Source organism: Cavia porcellus, unplaced genomic scaffold (assembly GCF_034190915.1).
Source record: "Cavia porcellus strain 051 isolate PalLab524CR breed Dunkin Hartley unplaced genomic scaffold, mCavPor4.1 scaffold_6, whole genome shotgun sequence".
Classification (NCBI taxonomy): Eukaryota; Metazoa; Chordata; class Mammalia; order Rodentia; family Caviidae; genus Cavia; species Cavia porcellus.
Genome location: NW_026947489.1, coordinates 77,670,915 through 77,691,630, shown reverse-complemented (window position 1 = coordinate 77,691,630; position 20,716 = coordinate 77,670,915). Strand labels below are relative to the sequence as shown.

Here is a 20,716-nt window from a genome sequence, read left to right as displayed (position 1 = left end):
TTTAAGCTTCCTCAGACCAGGGACATGACCTTGTCTCTGTTTGCATTGTCCGTCTTTCCTAATACCTCTTCTGCCCACAGCCTACATAGAATCATCTCATCAGTGCTTGCTGCAGGCTGTCTGGCTGGCCAGCTTTAGCTGGAGTCAAAAGTATTGTCTCAGATAACTTCTGGGAGGTACAGATTCAGACACTGGCCATGCCTGACTGCAGCAGTTCAGCATTTTAAAATTCCTGATGCTTGCGTGTCATAAGCACAGAACTCATTCTCTCCACCAGTAGCGGCAGAATAATGCTCTAACATGCTGTCTCCAGTTTCATTAGCACAACTTTACCAGGAACTCATTCTGGTCACATTATCCTTTTGTGTGTGATCAGAGAGGATGTGCAGTGATTAAGATCTGTGTATCTAGGAGAAGCTTTAGGGTTCTCAGTTACTAGATTTCTGTCTAGAGACTTAGGCCACTGGAACATAAAGTAAGCTCACTGCAAACATGTTTTCATGAGTTTGTAGCTCTGTGATTTACTATCTAAACTATGATATATTCATGTTATTACAGAAATCCAATGTCGTATCTATTTTCCTCAGATTTTTCCTCCTCTTCCTTCTCAGTGCCAAGGATTTAACCATTTAACCCTGAAGAGTGCTGACCTACATACCCACCTTTTTTTTTTTTTTTCTTAATCTTAGGATGGTCTTGCCAAGTTGCTCAGACTGACCTCAAATTTGAGATCCTCCTGCTTGAGCTTCATGAGTAGCTGGGATTTCAGGAATACACCACCACACCTAGCTGATCTTTTAAAATATAAAACTAATCATTTTAGATGCAGTGCCAGTAACCTCAGAAAAATACCAGTTTGGGCATGGTTTATTTCTACTTCAAGATGTAGATGACAAAACCACTTGCTGAAACTGGAGTTTTATGTTAGCAGAGCCCAATCAAATAAAAGTGGGCCATCAGGGAGGTGTATTTCCCCATGCTCAGCATGGGAGAGAGCACAGGTGAGACTACGGAGCAGTGTGGCCCTTGAAGGATTCCCAGCTGACAGGGGAGTTTGACTGGGCCTATGCTTCTCTTGACTTCGAAACCAAGTCATCAAGTAATCAGAGACCTCTTTAGCCAGCCAGCAGGATCATAGAAATCAGCAAGTTAACAAAGGAGTGTTCATGGACTGAAACAGACTGTGCCTCAAGTCATGTGGTGGCTGTAATTCAAGCTTTAACAAAAGCTGGGGAATGCATAGCTGAGATTTAGCCTAATCTCAGCTGTATCTGCATGGCAACAGAGTTGCTAGATCCTAAATTTAGGTTATGCTTTAGTACTAATGCCAAAAACGGGGAAGAGACACTTTTCTGCTCTTTATTCTCGTCTTGGTTACTACATAAAGTGAGCTGTTTGTCTTTAGGCCCCAGCGTCCTTTTGAGCACTTGCAAGGACACATGGAATTGAACCGTACCAGGTCTGCAATGCTTCTTGCTAGTTTGTGATGTTCAGAGAACCTTGAGGGACTTACAGGGTCATTAATTATCTTTAAAGCCATGATCATCTATAACTGAAGCACACAGCAGAAATAGAATTCATTCACCCAAACTCACAGTGGAGAAAGCAGCACTGCATGTTGTAGGGAAAAGAGATTGGAGTCCAGTCCTTACTCAGATGTTAATGGTCACAAACTATGACCCTGCTCGGGGCTAAGTTTCCTGCTGTTGAAAGGAGAGCACTGAACCTGGTGCTGTATGAACCTTTCAAGTTCTATCACATTGCAGAGTCTCAGATACTTGGAGTAAAATATTTCATGTCTGTACAGTTAGTTTCTTTTATGTTATCATTACATACCATAATTGACTTACTAAAATTATGTTAGCCAGGCATAGTGATGCGATCCCAGCATTCAGGAGGCTAAAGTTGGATTACTGTAAATTTTAGGCCAGCCTGAGCTTTAAAAGCAAGTTCAAGGTCAGCCTGCACTGCACAATGAGACCCTAACTCAAAAACAAAACAAAAATTAAATAAATAAATAAAATGAAATTATGGCAAAATAGACATTACAGAAAATTTACCATTTTAACTGTTTGTAAGTCCTTAGCTCAGTAGTGTTTAGTTTATACACATTCCTGTGCAACCATCATTGCCATCATATCCAGACCGATTTCATCTTTCCAGATTGAACCTCCGTACCCATGCAGCAGCCACTCCCCACTCCCACCTCCTTGCAGTCCCCAACAAATTTGTTCGGCTTTCATTCTCTCAGAATTTGACTGCTCTAGATATCACCAGCCGAGAGTTCTCTTGCTTATCACAGATAGAAACCGTGACTTAGCTGTGCCAGCATCTCTGCTGCCACTGGTCCCACCAGTTAGTGCTGGGCGTTGTCAGTTGCCTCTGTCAGGTACTGGTCTCTACGGCTCTGACTGCCGCCATTTGATGCTGGCTTGTGCCAGGCATCATCTGCTGACTGCTGGGTGCTGGTGTGTGCTGCTGCTGGCTGCCGTTTTTCACCAGCAGCTATGCCAGATGACATGTGTTGGTCAACTTTGCCGGTTGCAAATGTGTGCCACTACTTTGTGACACTGGCTTGTGCCAGACACCATCAGCCGACTCTGCCGTTTGCTAATTTGTGCCTCTGCTGGCTACTGCCATATGGCACCAACTTGTGCTGGGTTCTGTCAGTCAGCTGCCAGGTGCTGGTCTTAGCGGCTGCCAGCCACTGCTGTTTGACACTGAGCTCTGCTGAATGCTATCAGTGCTGATCTCAGCCACCACTGTCTGACACTGAATTGTACCAGATACCATTGGTGATTCTGCCAGTTCTTGCCTTGGTCACTGCCAGCTGCTGCCCATTCCACACTGACTTGTGCCAGACACTGTCAGTTGACTTTAGCAGTTGCTGATCTTGGCTGTTACCAGCTACCAGTACTGAGTGCCAAATTGTGCCAGATACATTGGTTGACTCTATTGATTGCTGGTCTTAGCAGCTGCCACTACTTGATGCCAAAGTGTGCCAAGTGCTAGTTTCAGCCACTGGCAGCCAGCACTGTCCAGTGCCAAATTGTGCTGGATGCTCTTAGTTGACTGCTCATGGCTGGGTCTCAGCCACTGCTGTTTGACTCTAAATTGTGCTAAATACAGTTTTGCCATTTGTTGGTCTTGGCCACACCACTGTGACACCAAATTATGCTATATCCTATCAGTCAACTCTGCTGGGTGCTGATCTCTGCCACTACTGACCACCACCATTTGACGGGTTTGTACTGACCATCATCATTGGACCCCAGCTTGTGCTAGGCGCTCTTGGTCAACTCTGCCAGTTCCTGCTGTTGCTGATCATTATTGGCGCTAATCTCTGAGGCTCTGTAGGGCTAACAGAACTACTGTTTATTGTTCTCTCTTTTGAAGTGACCACTCTCTGTGCACACTACTCAGGATAAGAATCCAGAGTAGTTTTATAGGACTTCCAAACCCACACTACCTGAGAAATAAATCACGAACAAGTTTACAGGACCACCCGAATGAAACTTTATTTGAGCAGGCCCTGTGACACAGTGTAGGGAGGTCAGGACATCAGAGGAACCCTCAGGGAAGTGTGAGGGACCTGCTGCTTACATAGCAGGTCCAGGCCTACAATTGTTCCAAATTTGGGCCTGCTGATTGGGCTGAGCAGGTGTTGTCATGGCCATGGTTCAGAGAAACCTGGGGAGACACTGAACTGTTTGATTAACAGCTGTCACACCTCCACTAAAAATGACAAGGCCACAACAGGAAATCTTCAGGAGAGCTGACTTACTGGAGCCTGGGGAGTTCAAGCCCAGATCCTTCCCTGATCTCTGCCATGTTAGAGGTGGTTTCCTCTCCAGTTTCTTCACAGAGGGAACAGCAAGCAGGGAGTAGGGGATAACTTATGCCATTCCATTTTCTGGGATCCAAGAGAGAGTAACAGAAAGCAAAGTGGGGAGTATGACAGGTGTAAGCTGAACCACGCTGATTTCTAGGTGGCCCAGGGAAAAGACAGAGTCATCTCCACTGTCTCACAAATATCTTATAGAAGTAGAGACCAGTATTTTCCTTTTGCATGTGGCTTGTTTCACTTAGCATGTCTTTGTGGTTCAGTCATATACCATAGATCAGAAATTTCTTCCTCTTTAAGGCTGAAGAGTAGTTCATTGTAGGTATATATTATATTCTGACCATTTGACTTTTAAACTCAATTCAAAACCATCTGAACAAAAACAAAAAAAAAAGGTTTTTTTAAATGAATTTTAGATTTTAGTACAAACTCTACAGAAAAGGAAAAAAGAATCAGGTAGTAGATGCATCATGGCAGTTGGAAAAATGAAAAAATAGAACACTTATCCTTAGGTACAGTCTTTTCAGGTAAATTCCCTAAGAGTGGCAGGGTGATTTTAAGCAGTCCTAAAAAATGGAATTATAAAATTTAATATTCATTTAGTAATAAAATTAAACTTTTCTAAAGTAGAAATAGAGAAAGGGAAATGTTGAATTTAATAAAGGGTATTTACAAAAATCTTATGAGAGGAAATGGATTACATGATACATTTGTCAGAATTACACAGTTAAGAATCACACATTTCAAAGCGTGTACATTTTACCTCATAAAAATTGAGTAGTGGCAGGAAGTGATTGTAGCAGGGTTTCTTGGCCTCTGCGCTGATGTTCTGAGCCAGGGAGTTTTTGTATGATTCATGATAGGCAGTGTACCTAACTTCTGCCCACGAGGTGCTAGTCACACTCTCAATATGGCAATGAGAAGTGTCTCCAACATTGTCAGATGTCCCCAGGATGGGAGTGGGAATCAGACACCCCACTACCACGGTGAGTGTCAGTGGGTTAGTGGCACAGAGGAAAAGAGAATAGCCAAATGATTTTGGTGGCCAGTGCTGAATGCTGGTTACAGCAGAGTTTGTGTTACCATTCTGCTTAATTCACATGTGTTTGAAGTAACCATACCTTGTACCTTGTACCTTGTAAAGTAATGTACTTATCCTAACCTTGCTTTAACCGAGGTCATGTGCATTAATAACTTACATATGTAGAATGCTTCCAAATATTAGACTAGTTCATCTATTACCGGTGGCCGTTTGTCCTCACACAACAACTCTGTGAGGTAGACCGGGTAGGAATTATCTATCTGCTATTTTACAGATGAGGAAACTGTTATAGAGAGATAAAGGAACTTGCTTCACATCAGTGACAGACAAAACCAGGACAAACCAGCTGGCCTGCACTGGACTCCATCTGTTTGCTATCAGTCTACTTCTCACACTGTGAATGATCTTTTAATTAGTGAAGAATCTTGGGAAAAGGAACTTGCAAGTACATGCTACCGCTCTGCAGATTAATAATTCATCTGCACTCTTTTCTAGGACCCTGTCTTTAGAGGGAAAAAAAAGTAGCTAGTAGCTCAATGCAAAGGTCCCAAGTTCTATCCCCACATAATGGGAAAGAAAGAAGAGGGAGGAAGGAAGGAAGAACTCGCTTATACTACAGCATATATGAAATCATTACATTAAACGAAAAAGGCCAGGCACAAATACTTCACTTATATGAAATGTCCAAAATGGGCAGATCCATAAAACAGAAAGTCAGTTGATGATTGGGAAAGACTAAGGGAGCACATTTTGGTAGGTACAGGGTTTCTTCGTGGAGTGGTGAAGTGATCTTGACCTGGGTAACAGTGGGCCAGTGATATGGCTCAGCAGCTCCAGCCCCTGCCTGTTAAGTGCAAGGTCATAAGTCTGATCCCCAATATCAAAAACAAAAAAAAACACTTAGGTAATAATGATGGTTATATAACTTTATGAATGAGTTTTTGAAAATATTGAATCATATATGTTGAAAGGATAAATTTTAGGGAACATGAATTGTATCGCAATTTTTTTTTTTTTTTTGTCTTTTTCGTTTTTTATCGGTACCAGGGATCGAACTCACAACTACCTGCTTGCAAGGCAGGCGCTTATGCCACTGAGCTAAATCCCCAGCCCCATGTATCACAATTTTTTAAAAAATCAGTTCCAGGTGGATTATGAAATAAAGGTAAGACATTTCTGGATGATAAATTTCTAGATGATAACAGAAAAGTATACCTTTATGAGTTTGGGTGGGGCAAAAATTCTTTAAACAGGAGAGTGAAGGGAAAAATAATTGGTTATTTGGAGTACTTAAAAAAAATTTAGGCCAAGCTATACATAGTGAGTTCAGAGCAACCTTGGACAACATAGCAAGAATCTGTCTCAAAAAACAAAAAGCAGAAAATCAGACAAATCGTCAGGGCAGTCAGTATAAACTAAACTCACATTATCAGAGTGATTAAAACTGTTTAAATACTGGTGATACCAAGTGTTGGAGAGGCTGTAAAGCTACTGGGCCTTTGGCACATGTGTGGTGGGAGGTCGGCAATTAGCACAGCTGTACCGGAATACTGTTTAGGGATTTCTGCTACATGCATGTGTCTGCCCATTATCTGGAAGTTTCCTTGAGAAACGGGAGGTGGTGACCACCAAAATCATTTACAAAAGTGTTCAGGCTGGGGGGATATGTGGTAAAAGTAATCAGTGATTGAGGGCAAAAGAATGGTTACTTTCGTTGGGTGGCAAGGAGAGCACTGACCAGAAGACAACATGAAGAAGTCCTTGAGGAGGCTAGAAACAGCCTGGAAAAGCAGTCAGGTGTGTGCACATGGAAAAGATTGGCGATCTGTACACTTGGTATTTGTGTTCTTTGCTTTGTATAAGTCATGCCTGAATTTTAAAAGAGAGGAAGGGCTGGGGTGCATGTCAGTGGTAGAGCATTTGCCTAGCATTTGTGAGGCCCTGGGACCCATCCGCAGCACTGCCAAAGGGTGGAGGGAGAAGAACCAAAGGAAGAAACACAGCACGGCCTCACCTTCGTCCATCCCTTCTTGGTACCTTGACTCATCTGCCTGTGCCACCTTACTGAAGAACCTGGGGCAGATGTGGTTCTTTGCATTCTAGGCATGTGCCTTTATCTTGTCTACTCGAGATAGTCATTCCTCCTGGAAGCCGCGGTGTCCCCCAAGAATTGCAGGGGGTTCTTTAAGAAGCAAGGGTCGCCTTCTAAGGTTTCCAGTGCACTTTCACACACACAGCGGGCTGGCCCACCTTTCAGCCCATGGGAGGCTCAGCCAGCAACTCCAGCCTAAAGATTGTCTCTAGGGTGCAAATGCACTTGGCAAATGGCCACCTCTCCCCCAGGCCCCACACTTAAGGAACTGCACTGTTACCTACTTTCAAAGATGAAAACCAGCAGATTTTCACCATAAATGGAACTTTTTATCTTCAGTTTCCAAAAACAGCTGCTAAATCTGTCACACTAGTTCCCATCTTGTTGGACTGTATTGCTTCATGTAAAATCTCAGACCCAAGGTTTTCATCTCTTCAGCTGTCTAGTACAAACAGCGTTTTATTGTGACTGGCCAGGGAATGAAAGTGTCGTATCTCCTTAAGATGTGAAAGACATTGGAGAATTATGTCTGGTTCATTAAAAACTCTTCCTGTCACTTAAGACTGCACAATTATTCATGCATATAGTGTGTCTCTGGGAAGTAAAAAAAAATATATAGAAAGACTAAAAAGTATCCCCATATGTTTTTAAATGTAACCTTCGACTTTCTTTTCCCTTACCAACAAATAAATGGTAAGTGGTGGCTTTGGTTTTGACAGGGCTCTTAAAATTTGCTGCATGGAAGACAAAGTTGAATACTTGCCAGGCCTCAAATGGCAGAAAGAAAAGAAAAGAAAGAAATTTCTAGTTAATAAGAGCAGAAAATAATGTAAAAACACCATCTCACCACTCAGCTCAGTAAAATCTGACATATTCCTACTTGCTTAGATCCTCTTTTACGCAAAATAAAACACTAGTTATTTGTTGAAGCCTCCTGTTTTTTCTCACCCTGCCGTTACCCTCCCTCTGTGCTTAGAGATGAACACTTTTCTGATTTTTATTTTGATATTCCCATATGTGCTTTGGTATGTGTGTATATACTCACAAGTGATACAGTTTTGTTTTGCTCATTTCTAAGCTTTATATAAATCATACTATACATACCATTTCCCCTCTGGATTTTTTTTTTTTTTTTTTTTTTTTTTTTTGCCCAACTGAATGTTTTTTGAGATTTACACATGTTGAGATATATTATTTGTATTCATTCATTTTAACTTTAGGTCCATATTCCATTGCATAAATATACCACAATTTGTTTATCCATTCTCCTTTTTACAGACACTTAGGTGGTTTTTAGTCTTTTGCTTTGGCAAAGAGTGGGTAAGGGTACATTTTTCCACATACTCAAGAATTTCTCTAAACTGGGGCTGGGGATTTAGCTCAGCGGCATAAGCGCCTGCCTTGCAAACAGGCAGTCATGAGTTCAATCCCCGGTACCGATAAAAAGGAAAAAGACAAAAAAAAAAAAAAAAAAAAAACCAAAATCCAAGAATTTCTCTAAACTGTGTAGGTTAAAATGATGTATTAGAGGCTATTTGCATTAAGATTATTTCTTAATCTTCAATTAAGAAAATATTCCCCAAAATGGTTAAATTAACGTATGCTATGCGTTTACATGCCTCCCTGCTTGCTTGCTTATTTCTTGCATTGTGGTGCTGGGGATTCAATCCAAGGGCCTGGTTATGCTAACCGAGTGCTTGTCAACTTTTGAATTTTTCTTAAGGGAAGATCCTCGTGAAGGCTAAATGTGATGTAACATTCCTAGCATTACTCCAGACAGGAAAGCTGATAACCTTCCAGAGAATTAGCATTCTCTAGGAACTAGGACCAACAAACAGGAAACAATGAGTTGTTGCTAAGATATATTTGAATTTGGTTAAATCTCCTACCTCCCTAGCATCCAGAGAAATACAAAATACTGTAGCAACCACTTTTGCCTAATAAATAAAAGGATTTTTATGTTAGTTTTCAGTCCCAGTAAGAGCATGGTGTATGCTGCTGACAGGTGTGTAAATAGATACAACCCATTTGGAAAAAGATTCCAGATTGTATTGGGAACCTTAAAGTATCCCTGTATTTTGCTCTCTCTTGTAATCTCAGCTACTCAGGCTGAAGCAGAAAGACTGAACTGAAGGCCAGCCTGGTAACTTAGTAAGACCCCTGTCTCAAACAAAACAAAGCACTATCTCTTATGGAAACACCATTGTGCGCCCAAAATATGATGTAAAGCTGTCCACCTCAATATTTGTTTCTAATAATAAAAATCTAAGAGCAAATTATAATAGTTTAATACTTTAAACTTACTCATACTCATATGCAGTAGAGTACTATGTAGCCATTAACAATTGGGATTTTTTAATACAATACTGCCAAGATGGGAAAATAGAACCCAAAAATGTTAAGTGAAAATAAAACAAGTTTTTAACTATATGTACCCAAAGAAAATGTAATTCTGGTTTTCCTTTTTTAATATACGTACACACAGCAGCAGGAATTTTATCACATTTAATTGTGATATCCTGATGTTGTTTTCCTGGGTATGAGAAACACAGTTTTTTCTTTTGTGTGTGTGTGTGTGTGTGTGTGTGTGTGTGTGTGTGTGTGTATATATATATATATATATATATATTGCTAGGAATTGGACCTAAGGCCTTTTTACTGAACTATATCCCTAGCCCATTTTTTATTTTTTATTTTATTTTATTTTATTTTATTTTATTTTATTTTATTTTATTTTTTTGGTACTGGGGATCGAACTCACAACCTCACACTTGCCAGGTAGGCGCTTATTCTGCTGAGCTAAATCCCCGGCCCTGATTTTTTATTTTTTGAGAAAAGGTCTTGCGATGTTGCCCAGACTGAACTTGAATTTGTGATTCTCCTACTTCAGCTTCCCAGAGTCCTGGAGTTACAGGGACATGCCGCCACACCTTGTTAATTTTTTTTATAGGTCTGTTTGTTTTCCAGGTTTTCTGCAATATGAATGTGTTGTAGGTCTAACCAGAAAAACTTGAGGAATCAACATGGCTTACAAAGTGTTATGTTCCTGGGAAGTGGCTGGTAACACTCTGCTTTGACCCACAGTTGCTGCTGGACACCCACTCCTTGAAGATGGTCCTGCTTGACCTTCCTTCCATCGGCTCCCAGGTGGTGAGGAAGGCGCCTGCCAGCTACACTAAGATTGTTGTGAAAGGCATGACCCGGGCTGAGATGATCCTCAAGGTGACGGTTGTGGCTTCCTTGGGGATTCTGTTAAAGAGGGCCAGTTATTTATTTGATCCCTTATTCTAGGATGTTTGAGTTTTAAAGATGAGGAGGACGTATCCCCACCATTCCCAAAGGGTTTGTCCACATTCCTAGGCTGGATTTAAATTGTAGTCTCATCAAGTATTACTGCAAGTCAGCAGATAGTTACTTAGGGATCAGTAATTCTTTCTGACAAAGAATTCTCTGTTGTCACGGAATTCCCTCATAATCAGATTTAGCCACACTTGGGAGTGAAGTGTTGATATATTGTAAATCAGTGTGTCACTCAGGGATCCTTTTGCTTCTCAGCAGGAATTTCAGCCCAGCTGTCAGTTTCCCCCTTCCACAGGAGGCTTTTTGGTTTTCTATACTTTGTATCTTTAAATGAGCTCTGAACAGATGTAGTAGTAAGTGAATCTAATCAGCAAATGGGTCCTTCATGGCCTCATTTAACAAAAGATTATACTTCGGGTGATGGCATTGTGGAGAATGTCTGCAGCTTGATGCAGCCTGCTTTAGTTTCCACCTGTACGGTGGAGAAAGGGGAGGAGGCTAGGGAAGAAACAGCACTGTCCTGCTGGGGTGTGAGAGCCTGGGTCTGCAGCTTCTTCCAGCTCATTTCCCAAACAAAATGACTCAGTGACGGCAGGAGTGAAAAGTGGCAGTGGGACCTGGTGCAGGTCCTGCACAAACCTGACCTCGGAAACCTGGGAGCTGCCTAATGGTGCCCTTCCCCAGCTTGCTTATTTCCAGGGAAGAGGGCATACAGTTTGGGAATTGTCTGGAGAGGACTTCACACTGCTCCTTGCCACCCGTTGGTACCTTCATAGGAACACAAAATGAGATTAGTCAGCTGGGGAAGAAAGTCAAGTGCCACATTCTGTAACCAAGTAGATTTGAACCCAGGATTGTGATGCCATCTGTTTGTATATTAAATATTAAATATTAAACTGATAGTTTAAATGAATGAGGTTAAATAAAGCTCCAGATTGTAGATCTTCAAAAGAATGAGGCAGCTGGGCCAGGTCTAGTATTGCTCAGTGGTGCAGTGCTTGCCTACTGCATGAGACTCTAGGAGGTTCAGTCCTGGGGAGGGGGGACAGCTTTGAATTGTGTTTTAGAAAACCTACTTACACCAGTTCCTTTGCTGCCTGTTTATCAGGAATAGAAGGAACAAGTACCCTGTGCCCATGACATGCCTCCCACAGTAGACCTCCAACAGTTTTTCTCAATAATTAGAAAAATCTCTCAGCAAGGCCTACTGAATTACAATCCTCAGAGGTGGAACCTAGGAATCTGTACATCCACAAGCAACTTGGTGATCTGGAACTTTTGGAAACATTGTTCCAAATGAGTATGAAGATTAAATAGGCATCAGGCATTTCTGAGTTTGGGGTAGTTATTGCTTAAGGGACTCTTGCAGGCCTCCTTGGTGGCCAGCTGCCAAACACCCTTCCACTGAGAGTTCTCCCTTCCCTCCATAGGTGGTGATGGCCCCTCATGAGCCCTTGGTGGTGTTTGTGGACAACTACATCAAGCTCCTTACAGACTGCAACACTGAAACCTTCCAGAAGATACTGGACATGAAAGTAAGCCCAGGTTCTTGTTTTGTCCACTACATACCTGCTTCTCACGCTTTGGGGAGAGATACAGGCTCCTGGTGGCTGCCTCAAAGTGCATGTCACTGGCCCCCCTGCAGTCTGGATTCCAGGAACCCATTCTAGGAGGCTGATCCTGGGCACGTGGCTGCAGGATTCCGAGACTTCCCTAAAGAGCAAAAAGATTTTCCTTTCCTTCATCCTCCTGTCCTCTCCCACCTCTTCCCTGGCTGCTACTCTAGTACTTTGTTTTTCTTCCTCTGCTTTTCTCCCAGGTTACTTCCCAGGGCTGGTAATTCCCGGGTGAAGAAAGCTTTTGCCCCAGTGCTCTAGACGGGCCACCTTCGGAGTCCGTTCTGTTCCTTTTTCTTTCCCCAGGGACTGAAGAGGAGTGAGCAGAGCAGCATGCTGGAGCTCCTGCGCCAGAGGCTCCCCACGCCACCCTCAGGGGCCGAAGGCTCCAGCTCCCTGTCCCTGATGACGCCCACCCCAGAACAGGAGTCTTCTCGTATCCGCAAACTTGAGAAACTAATTAAGAAAAGACTGTAGGAGCACAGAACCCTCAGAAGCCAGTTTCTGGAAGCCCTCAACTGCCGCCTTTTAATCCCATGACTCTCAGATCCTGTCTTGAGATTTCCTGGGACATTGGAGTTGTTAGTATGTCCCTCCTGTCCCCTGTCTTAATTCCGTCCCGGCTGGAGAAGCTGGTTATAAAATAGCAATTTCCATTATCTCTTGTTCCTGAAGTGGAGGCAGCCATGGTGAGGGCACGCAGTAGTTCAGTCACTGCTTCCACAGTGATGGGGTTGCCATGGACTTTTGTGGCCTCCCTCAGCAGTCACCGCTACCCCCACCACACACTTGTGAGGCAGCTGGGGTGGGGAAGCATGGACCTTGCCCTTCCTCCCCTACAACCATTGGGTTTTCCTCCTTGTCCTTGGGATGACTGTGGGGCCTGAGTGATGAGCAGACTGCAGGACAGGATGCTGCTGTTCTTTATGAAGGCAGTGGAGGCAAGTGCACTTTTCTGTGTAAATCTCAGTTTTCTGGGACATACTGTGTTCCTGATACCTATTATGTCAGGACCAAGTTTTCCCGTGTACTCCATTTCTTGTTCTCCAGAGGATAGAGGCCCTCTCCGTCCTTAGCATGGAGGCCTACATTCACCGGGTGTTGACAGACCAGGTGTGGAAGCAACCCTAGATCTGATTTAATGACTTAGTTCCACTTAGCAGGGCACCAGGATAAGTGAGCAGATTATTTCCTCCGTTTCTTTATTCCCGCTCTGCCCCAGAGCTCTAGGGAAGAGATTGCCTTCTATACATGGAAACCAGAAAGTCTTCCTAAAAGCCTCTCCTAGGCTTTCTTTGCAGATGAAACTGCGAGAGGGAGTAGGAGGCCTATATCATCTGATCTTCTCCCTGCTCATTCATTTCCAAGTCCAGAGCACTTTCCAGCCACCTGAAACAACAGAAAGTACTGTGCAGTGCCAGTGTGGCACATTACTGTGCTACTGACTGGAAAGAACCCAGCCGTTGGATACCTAAGAGCAGAATGTTGTTGTTACACACCAAACTCAGGACCTGGCACCACCCGGAGCACAGCCTGACCCCGGCCTGTCCTTCCTGATCACCACCAGTTCTTGGCAGCAGAGCTGTGCAGAAAGCTGCTCCATATAGCTGCTTCAGCCCTCTCATGGCATCCTGCATCAGGGAACAGGCAACATTTCAGGGAGTCACTCCAGTTCGTTGGTCCATTGAAACCCTCAGAGTGGATGCTCTAATAACAGCTTTTATCCAGGTAGTATGTTTGTTGGATAGGTGGGAAGCTGAGGAGGAAGGTGGAGCTCCCCACAGAGCTCCATAACAGGCCTCCGGATAAAACTGAAATACCAAAGGGTGGGGGTGTGGCTCAGCATCGGAGCACTTGCCTAGCATTCTTGAAGCCCTGGGTTCCAGCCCTAGCACCACCTGCCAAATAATAATAATAATAATATATATCACATAACAGAAGTGAGTTTTCAGGATGGGAAGTTTTCTTGAAAGTCTATAAAACCTGTGACAGTCTACGGCAGACACCTCAAAGGATTGAAGAGTTTACCAGAAACGTTATTTGTTCCCCCTGTTTTTCCAACGTAACCGCTCTGCACTGTTTCCATTGGCCCTTCTGACTGTCCATCAGCCACAGCTTTGGTCCTTGGGCTCTGTGTGTGTGTGTGTGTGTGAGCCTGGACAGTGCTAGGCAAACACTCAACCACTACTCTAGCAACCCCAGATCCTCACTCTTCATCAGCTTTCAGCATGTTCTTGGTAGTCAGCAGGGCTCTTACTTACTTGGCATTTCAAATTTGAGAACAGTAAGTAGAAAAACATGGTGAAAGAAAGAGATGTGGCCTTTAGTTGAGCTCTTATGGAAAGAGATTCTGAATTAGGCAAGGGCTGCGAGGGTGGGGAGGGCACCCGGGGGGGCGCTAATGAGAGGGACCCTCTGCTTTGTGCTCCCCTGCTGGAGTGATTGGAAAGAAGGGGTGGTGGGCTGTCTCTAGACAGCATAGTCAGCCATCTGTCATCAGCCTTGGGGAGCTGGGAAAGCCCACGACTCCTGCACCTGGTTCTTGTCACTCTTGGTGTTTACAGATCAGCGCTTCTCTTTTTGGTTCACTCAGGAGGAGTTGTTTTCTAGATGTCTCCATTATGGCACTGAGGTGTCAAGCTGCTGTGTTTCCCAGTTGGTGGTCACAGCCAGGGAAGTTGCTCTCTGATTTAGTACATTGTCAGTAATCCCCAGGGGGCCAACAGATGTCAGTAGGAGCTGTGTTAAATGTCTCACTGATGGGACTGAATGCTGTGTGTGCTTTCTGTAGAGATACATCAGAATCACCTGGGGTTCTTTTAAAAAAAAAAAATGCAGGTGCCAAGAGATTTTGAGTCAGTAAATCTGCAGTGGGTCCTGGTATGTCGGTTTATTTATTTTTGGTTAGGTTTTTTGTTTGTTTATTTTTTGAGACAGGATCTCACTATGTAGTTCAGGCTGGTTTGAACTTGCTATGTAGCAGAGGGTGGCTTTGAACTTGTGGTAATCTTTCTGCCTCAATCTCTTGAGTGCTGGGGTTACAAATGAGTGCCTCCTCATCTGGATGTAGAATGTAGGTTTAAAAGCTCTGTAGGAAAAATAAAATAAATAAAGACCTGTAAAAGCCAGGCGTGATGGTACATGCTTGTAATCCCAGCACACAGGAGGCTGAGGTAGGAGGCTCATTGCAAGTTTGAGATTATACCTGGGCTACAAATTCAGCTAAAGGCCAGCCTGAACTGTGTACCAAGACCCTGTCTCAAAAGAGATCAAAAAAAAAAAAAAAAAACAGCTTCGTAGGTGATTACAGTTGTCTATCAGCATCCAGGAGGATTTGCTGCGGGATCTATAGATACCAAAATATGAGATGTTCAAGTTCCCTATATAAAATGAAGTAGTATTTGCATATGTTCTGAGCACATTCTCTCTATGCTGTAAGTCATCTTTAAACCACTTCTGCTACCTAATACAATGTAAATGCTACACAAATGGTTATACTGTATTTATGGGATGATGATAAAAAAGGCTGTATATATTTAGTACTTTTTTTTTTCCCAGTACTGGAGATCGAACTCAGGACCGCCTGCTTGCAAGGCAGGTGCTTATGCCTCTGAGCTAAATCCCCAGCCCCATATATTTAATACAAACACAGGGTTTTTTTCAAATACTTTTGACCTGCCTCTGATGGAATCTACAGATGTAGAACTCACAGACACAGAAGGCTAACTGTAATGTTTACTTCTTGCTAAGAATCATTGCAATGGAGAGAAATTTACCTTATTGAAGGGATTTTGTAGCCCATTTTCTTAGTATATATTTTTTGGTTCCCGAAGAAAGTTTAGCTACTGTACAGTGGTCTTTGCTGGTAATTAATAGTTTTAAACTTGTGTTGGTGGTTGGAACCACCCTAGGAATTGGGCTGTCCTCATACTGATTAGGTTATTTTGATGATCACACTCCAAACAACTTTTTTTATTATTGTTACTTCCAAGGAACGTATATAAAGGACCATACATTGATAAAAGTGATAGCTGACACTCAGTGATTTGGCTAAAATTAGATTTATTCCATCCCTCCTCAACACATTTTCTCTAACCTTTAAAAAAAAAAAAGCTTTGAGTCCACTTTGTCATTAAAGTAAGTATTGGTATTATGGAGAGACTTCCTGGGCCCTGCCTCAAGGTGCTCAGCTGGACAAAGCTGTGTTTACGCCATCCCCACAATAGGCAGCATGTTTTGACCTCTAAATTCAGTTCTAAATTTGAAGCTATCACTGTTTACTCCTCCCTAGCAAAATAAGGAACTAGTAGCCACGACCCTGCCCAGAACCCAGATAAGGTATGTGCCTTCTCAACGCTAGAAAGGCTCCTCATGCAGATCAGACAGGAATAAATAAAAGCAGAGAAACTGGGAACAGCATAACAGTGACAGGCACGAGGGTGGAAGGCAGGTCTGAGGTGCAGGCGTTGTTACCTGGGTCTGTCCTGAATTTTCAGATAAGGAAGCCTTTTCCCTGTTTACAGAATGCTAAGGGAGGTGCCAGAAGTACACAGCTGGGTATGTAATTCCTCTCCTTGGGAAGAAGTCTCAAAATAGCTAGCTTGCATGAGGATGAAGGCAAGTGTTCCACACTTCTTGTCTCCTCCAATCAGATTCCTAAAACTAAAGTCATTAGAACCGACTGTATTGAGCCATTTAAGCGTTAACCTTGGAAATGTGGACTCATGAAAAACTGGCAGATGTGAAGAATACCCTTGTACTTTATATGTTAAATACAAATTTCCACTCCCATCCTAGTATCTATCAAAATAGCTTCTTGGGCCCTTAGAGTTGTATACCTTAGAGAAATCTAAATTTCTTTAAAATAAAGGGATCTTTTTTTATGTAGATATCATCTTGCCCATCTGGAAATGATTCATTGGTGCATACTGGATACAAAACACTGCAGTTAATTAAAGCATTACTGGAGTCATTTGCTAAAATGTCTTCCTACTCGACAGAAAACAGAAGGGACTCTAGGAAAGAATTAGCAAGCCCATGAACCTCGGGGTCCGCCCCCCTGTGACTGCCCTCCCCGGTGAAGATCAGGCAGCCGTGTGCCCCTTCCCTTCCAGTCTAAGGAAGCAAAGCACAAGAAGGGAATGTGACGCTCTTGAGCCAGGTGCTGGCCTGTCCAACTGTCGTGGCAGCCTCTCTCTGGATGTATGTAGCTTCCTGTTTCTGATTTGGAATGCCCCTTGCACACTTGAGTTTCTACTCTGTTGACATTCCCTTCCCGAAGCGCTCTGTTCCAAACAGCCTGCTTTCCCCTGTGGCTGCCAAGCAGCTCCTCTCCTGTATACAGTAAGTTAATCCTGTTTCCTTCATAACTGGGTGGGCACTTTTCAATGAGAACTCTAGGAGAAGTCTAATGTTTCTTTCAGCAGTGGAAAATCTGCTACGGCACTTCTACTAGTTTGGCTGAATGGTCATTACCTAGTTTCCATTCTTTGTTGTCACCAGCTCCTTCCCTCAGTAGGGCAGCCAGGGATCCATCTAATGAGGGGAAATGCTCCCGAGTTACCCACCCAGAAGGGCAGGGTAAGTTGTTTCCCCACCAGTTCCCTGCCTTCTCACCTACGCAGCCAGGCGTGGGAGGCGCTGCTGAGCAGCAGCCTGTGAAGAATTTGTCCATTTGGAAGAAAGCAGACTGGAATGGAAACTTCCACGGAAGTCTGATCCTGGCATTTGGACACCGGGCTAGTTTGAGGGAGTTGGTGATCCTCCAAGCCTCAGCTTTCAGTATCTGTGAGAGGGAATTACAATCAACAGGGCTGTGGAGGCCGCACAGACCAGGTCGCATGGGAGGCTCTCTAAGCCTTGGCCCTTGGGAACCGAGAATTGCTTGTTATCATTTGCCAAGGCTGCAAGTTTGGTGGGCAGGCCTGGATGGGCAGTCTTCCCCCTGGGCTCACTTTATTTATTTGTTCATTTTTATTTTTATTATGGTTATGTCACTTTATTTACGTATCTATTCTTGTGGGTGCCAGGAATCAAACTCAGGACCTTGCGCTTGCCAGGCAGGCGCTGTGCTGCTGAGCTATGTCTCCGGCCCCTGGGCTCACTTTAATAAAAGGGCCACATTGGACATATCCTGTGGCCATGTGCAAGCTGCATCCGCAACAGTCCTTAGAATATCTAGTCTTTGCCTTTTTAGGTCATGATTCTGATATTCGTCTTACTCAAGAGTTTTAAAAGACTCTCCATTTTGTACTCCTCTTGTCCTGGCAGCGGCTGTTTCCGTAGCATCCAGGGATAAACCTACAGGCACAGAAGAGCACTTCCTCCCTCCTGCTGGTGTTGGCTCAGCTGCCTGTTGTGGAAAGTAGGGCCTGTTTCTTCTGAAGACAAATTAGAAATGTTGCCAAAGGCTTCCTCAAAAAAAAATGTAGATACATGTCTGGTCCACAGGTTATAGCCTCTGCAGCTGGCAGGGACAGAATTCTTGTCTGGACTTTTTTTCTTTTTTTATTTATTTATGTATTACTTATATATAAATAAATAAAAATGCTCAAATAACAGCAAAATTATCTCAAGACAGATAGTCCTGACTAGAAAGGAATAGTTGTGGTTCAAAGTGTAGATCTTTCACAAGGCTGACACCCTGTACTCATCCAGTTGCAAAGTCCCCATCTGGCTCTTCTGGTCCCCTTTGGGGATATTAATTCAGAGAATTTAAGGTGATAAGAAGGACATTAAACCGGGGAGGTGGCACACACCTGTAATCTCAGCACTCAGTAGGCTAAGGCAAAAGATTCAATGCGAGTTGGAGACCAACCTGGACTACAAAGTGAGCGCAAGACCAGCCTGAACTGCATAGCAAGACCCTGTCTCAAAAACACACCAAAAAAAAAAAAAAAAAAGAATGACATTAAAATAGCGTAAAAGCAGGAGGTGTAGCTCAGTGATCGAGCACTTGCCTATCGAGTATGAGACCTTGGGTTCCATCCCCAGAAAAAATAATTAGTGTTAAATACTTGCTTTGTGCAAATGTTTCTCAATCTGAGGGCCCTGGTAACTTCTGCTCAGTAATCAAATGGAATCTGCAGTTTCCACGCTTCCTTCTGTTTGGGTAGTTTTTCAAAGAGTGAGAAATTAGGAACAGCTTCTCAACAGACCTCTCTACTTCCGGGGCCAAGAAAAGTACTGGCAAAGCTAACCGCAGCTTTCAGGGTACCAGGTGAACTGGAGGCATAAAACGCCAGCTTCTTTTGCTCCTTGGCTTAGTGCTGATGGAAAAGAAGGGCACTTCGGGGAGCGGAAACACCATCTGCCAAAGAGCCTGCATTGCACAGGCTGCTTCACCAAGGAAAACGCTAAGACTGGTCTGAGTGGAGCCACCCGAAGAGCTTTGGCAGGCAAATGGAAAGTTTTCAAGTGCTGCATGAAGAAAAGCGATTCACACGCAGACCGCCTTAGACCTCACACTAGGTTTGGGCACTCCTTGCTCCATGGTTAGTTCTTGCAGATCCCCAGTGTTGGTTCTGTAGGCAGGGGCCCTTGAACTGCATACACAGAGGGACACAGAAGGCACTTAGGGGTCCTGTGGGTGTAGCTGGGGCCTTGGCTGCAGAGCCCAGTGGCACCTGACCTGCACATCCGATCTTCGGTGGGGAGGCGTCCACGCTATCTGTACGTCTCGGAGTGGGTATGGAAAGGGTAGAAAGCAGCTTACTATTTCCTGTGTCCTGAATATGGTACAGCTCAGCATGATATCACGGAATCGGGATGTTCCTTAAATAGATGTGACTGGCTACATTCTGTGGGCTACACTGGAGGCTCAGCAGGGAAGAGTGCCATGCCCACGGCTACATGGCTGAAAAGGGCAGAGCCGGGCTTCGAAAGCTCAGCCCAGAGCCTTCACGCTGAGCTACATCTTGAGTCCTTTTCATTTTTTATTTTTGAGACAATGTCTCACTAAATCACTAAACTCCCCAGCTGGAATTTAGATTATCCTGCCTAGCCCCCCAGAGTGCTGGGGTTACAATGAGTTTGAGGTAGGAGGATCACCATGAGTTTGAGGCCAGCTTGGGTTCTTTAACCTGTTCAACTCTGGCTTCCTGAACTACACAGCAGGACCTGTCTCAAAAAAAAAAAAATTTAAAAAATCATTTTTAACTCCAAGGTGATGGATGACAATTTATATGAATCAAGTCCAGCATCCAATACATTTGTTTGCTTTAGTTTCACAGAATAGAGGAATCAATTAGATAGAGGCATCAAAGGACTTTCTCCTGAAACCTGTGTAAATACAAATGGCCAGGGCAGCAAAAGAGAAACATACTAAGGATACCTAGCAGCTTACAAGTACGTTTGCATGGTGACACTTCAAAGGATTTACAGTATTTAATGTCAACTTCTTGGGACATTAGGTTTTAAAATATGCTTTTTGAGTCTGGGATTTAGCTCAGCAGCACAGCGCCTGCCTGGCAAACAGAAGGTCCTGAGTCCAATTCCCAGTATCAGAAAAATAAATAACATAAAAATATGCTTTTTGTTTTGGATTTGTTTTATTGCGATGGGATCTCACTGTACAGACCAAACTGGCCTAGAACTCTTGATCCTACTGTCTGAGCCTCCTGAGTGCTCAATTACAGGCTAGCGCCACCACATCTGATTTAAAATATGCATTTTGTTCCTTTTTGCAGTACTGAGAATCAAACCCAGGGAGTGCCGAGAACTATATCAGTACTCTTTTTTGGGGGAGTGGGGTACTGGGAATCAAACTTAGGACTTTGCACCTGCCAAGCAGGCACTTATGCTCCTGAGCTATATTGCCAGCC

The 20,716-nt window shown here is 43.6% G+C and overlaps 1 protein-coding gene across 2 annotated transcripts in view; it reads left to right on the top strand.

Moving 5' to 3' along the window:
• The window catches only part of Vps53 (VPS53 subunit of GARP complex), a 152,829-nt gene extending 135,963 nt beyond the window's left edge, over positions 1 to 16,866 (top strand). The window contains exons 20-22 of one of the 2 annotated variants that reach the window (XM_003469686.5): positions 10,063 to 10,200; positions 11,709 to 11,813; positions 12,201 to 16,866. In XM_003469686.5, the coding sequence (XP_003469734.1) occupies positions 10,063 to 10,200; positions 11,709 to 11,813; positions 12,201 to 12,371 (414 nt within the window). In that variant the 3' untranslated portion in view covers positions 12,372 to 16,866. Of the gene's footprint in view, positions 1 to 10,062; positions 10,201 to 11,708; positions 11,814 to 12,200 lie in introns of those variants that run through there. The other variant, XR_010048209.1, reaches the window with a different exon arrangement.
• The last annotated feature ends 3,850 nt before the right edge of the window (positions 16,867 to 20,716 follow it).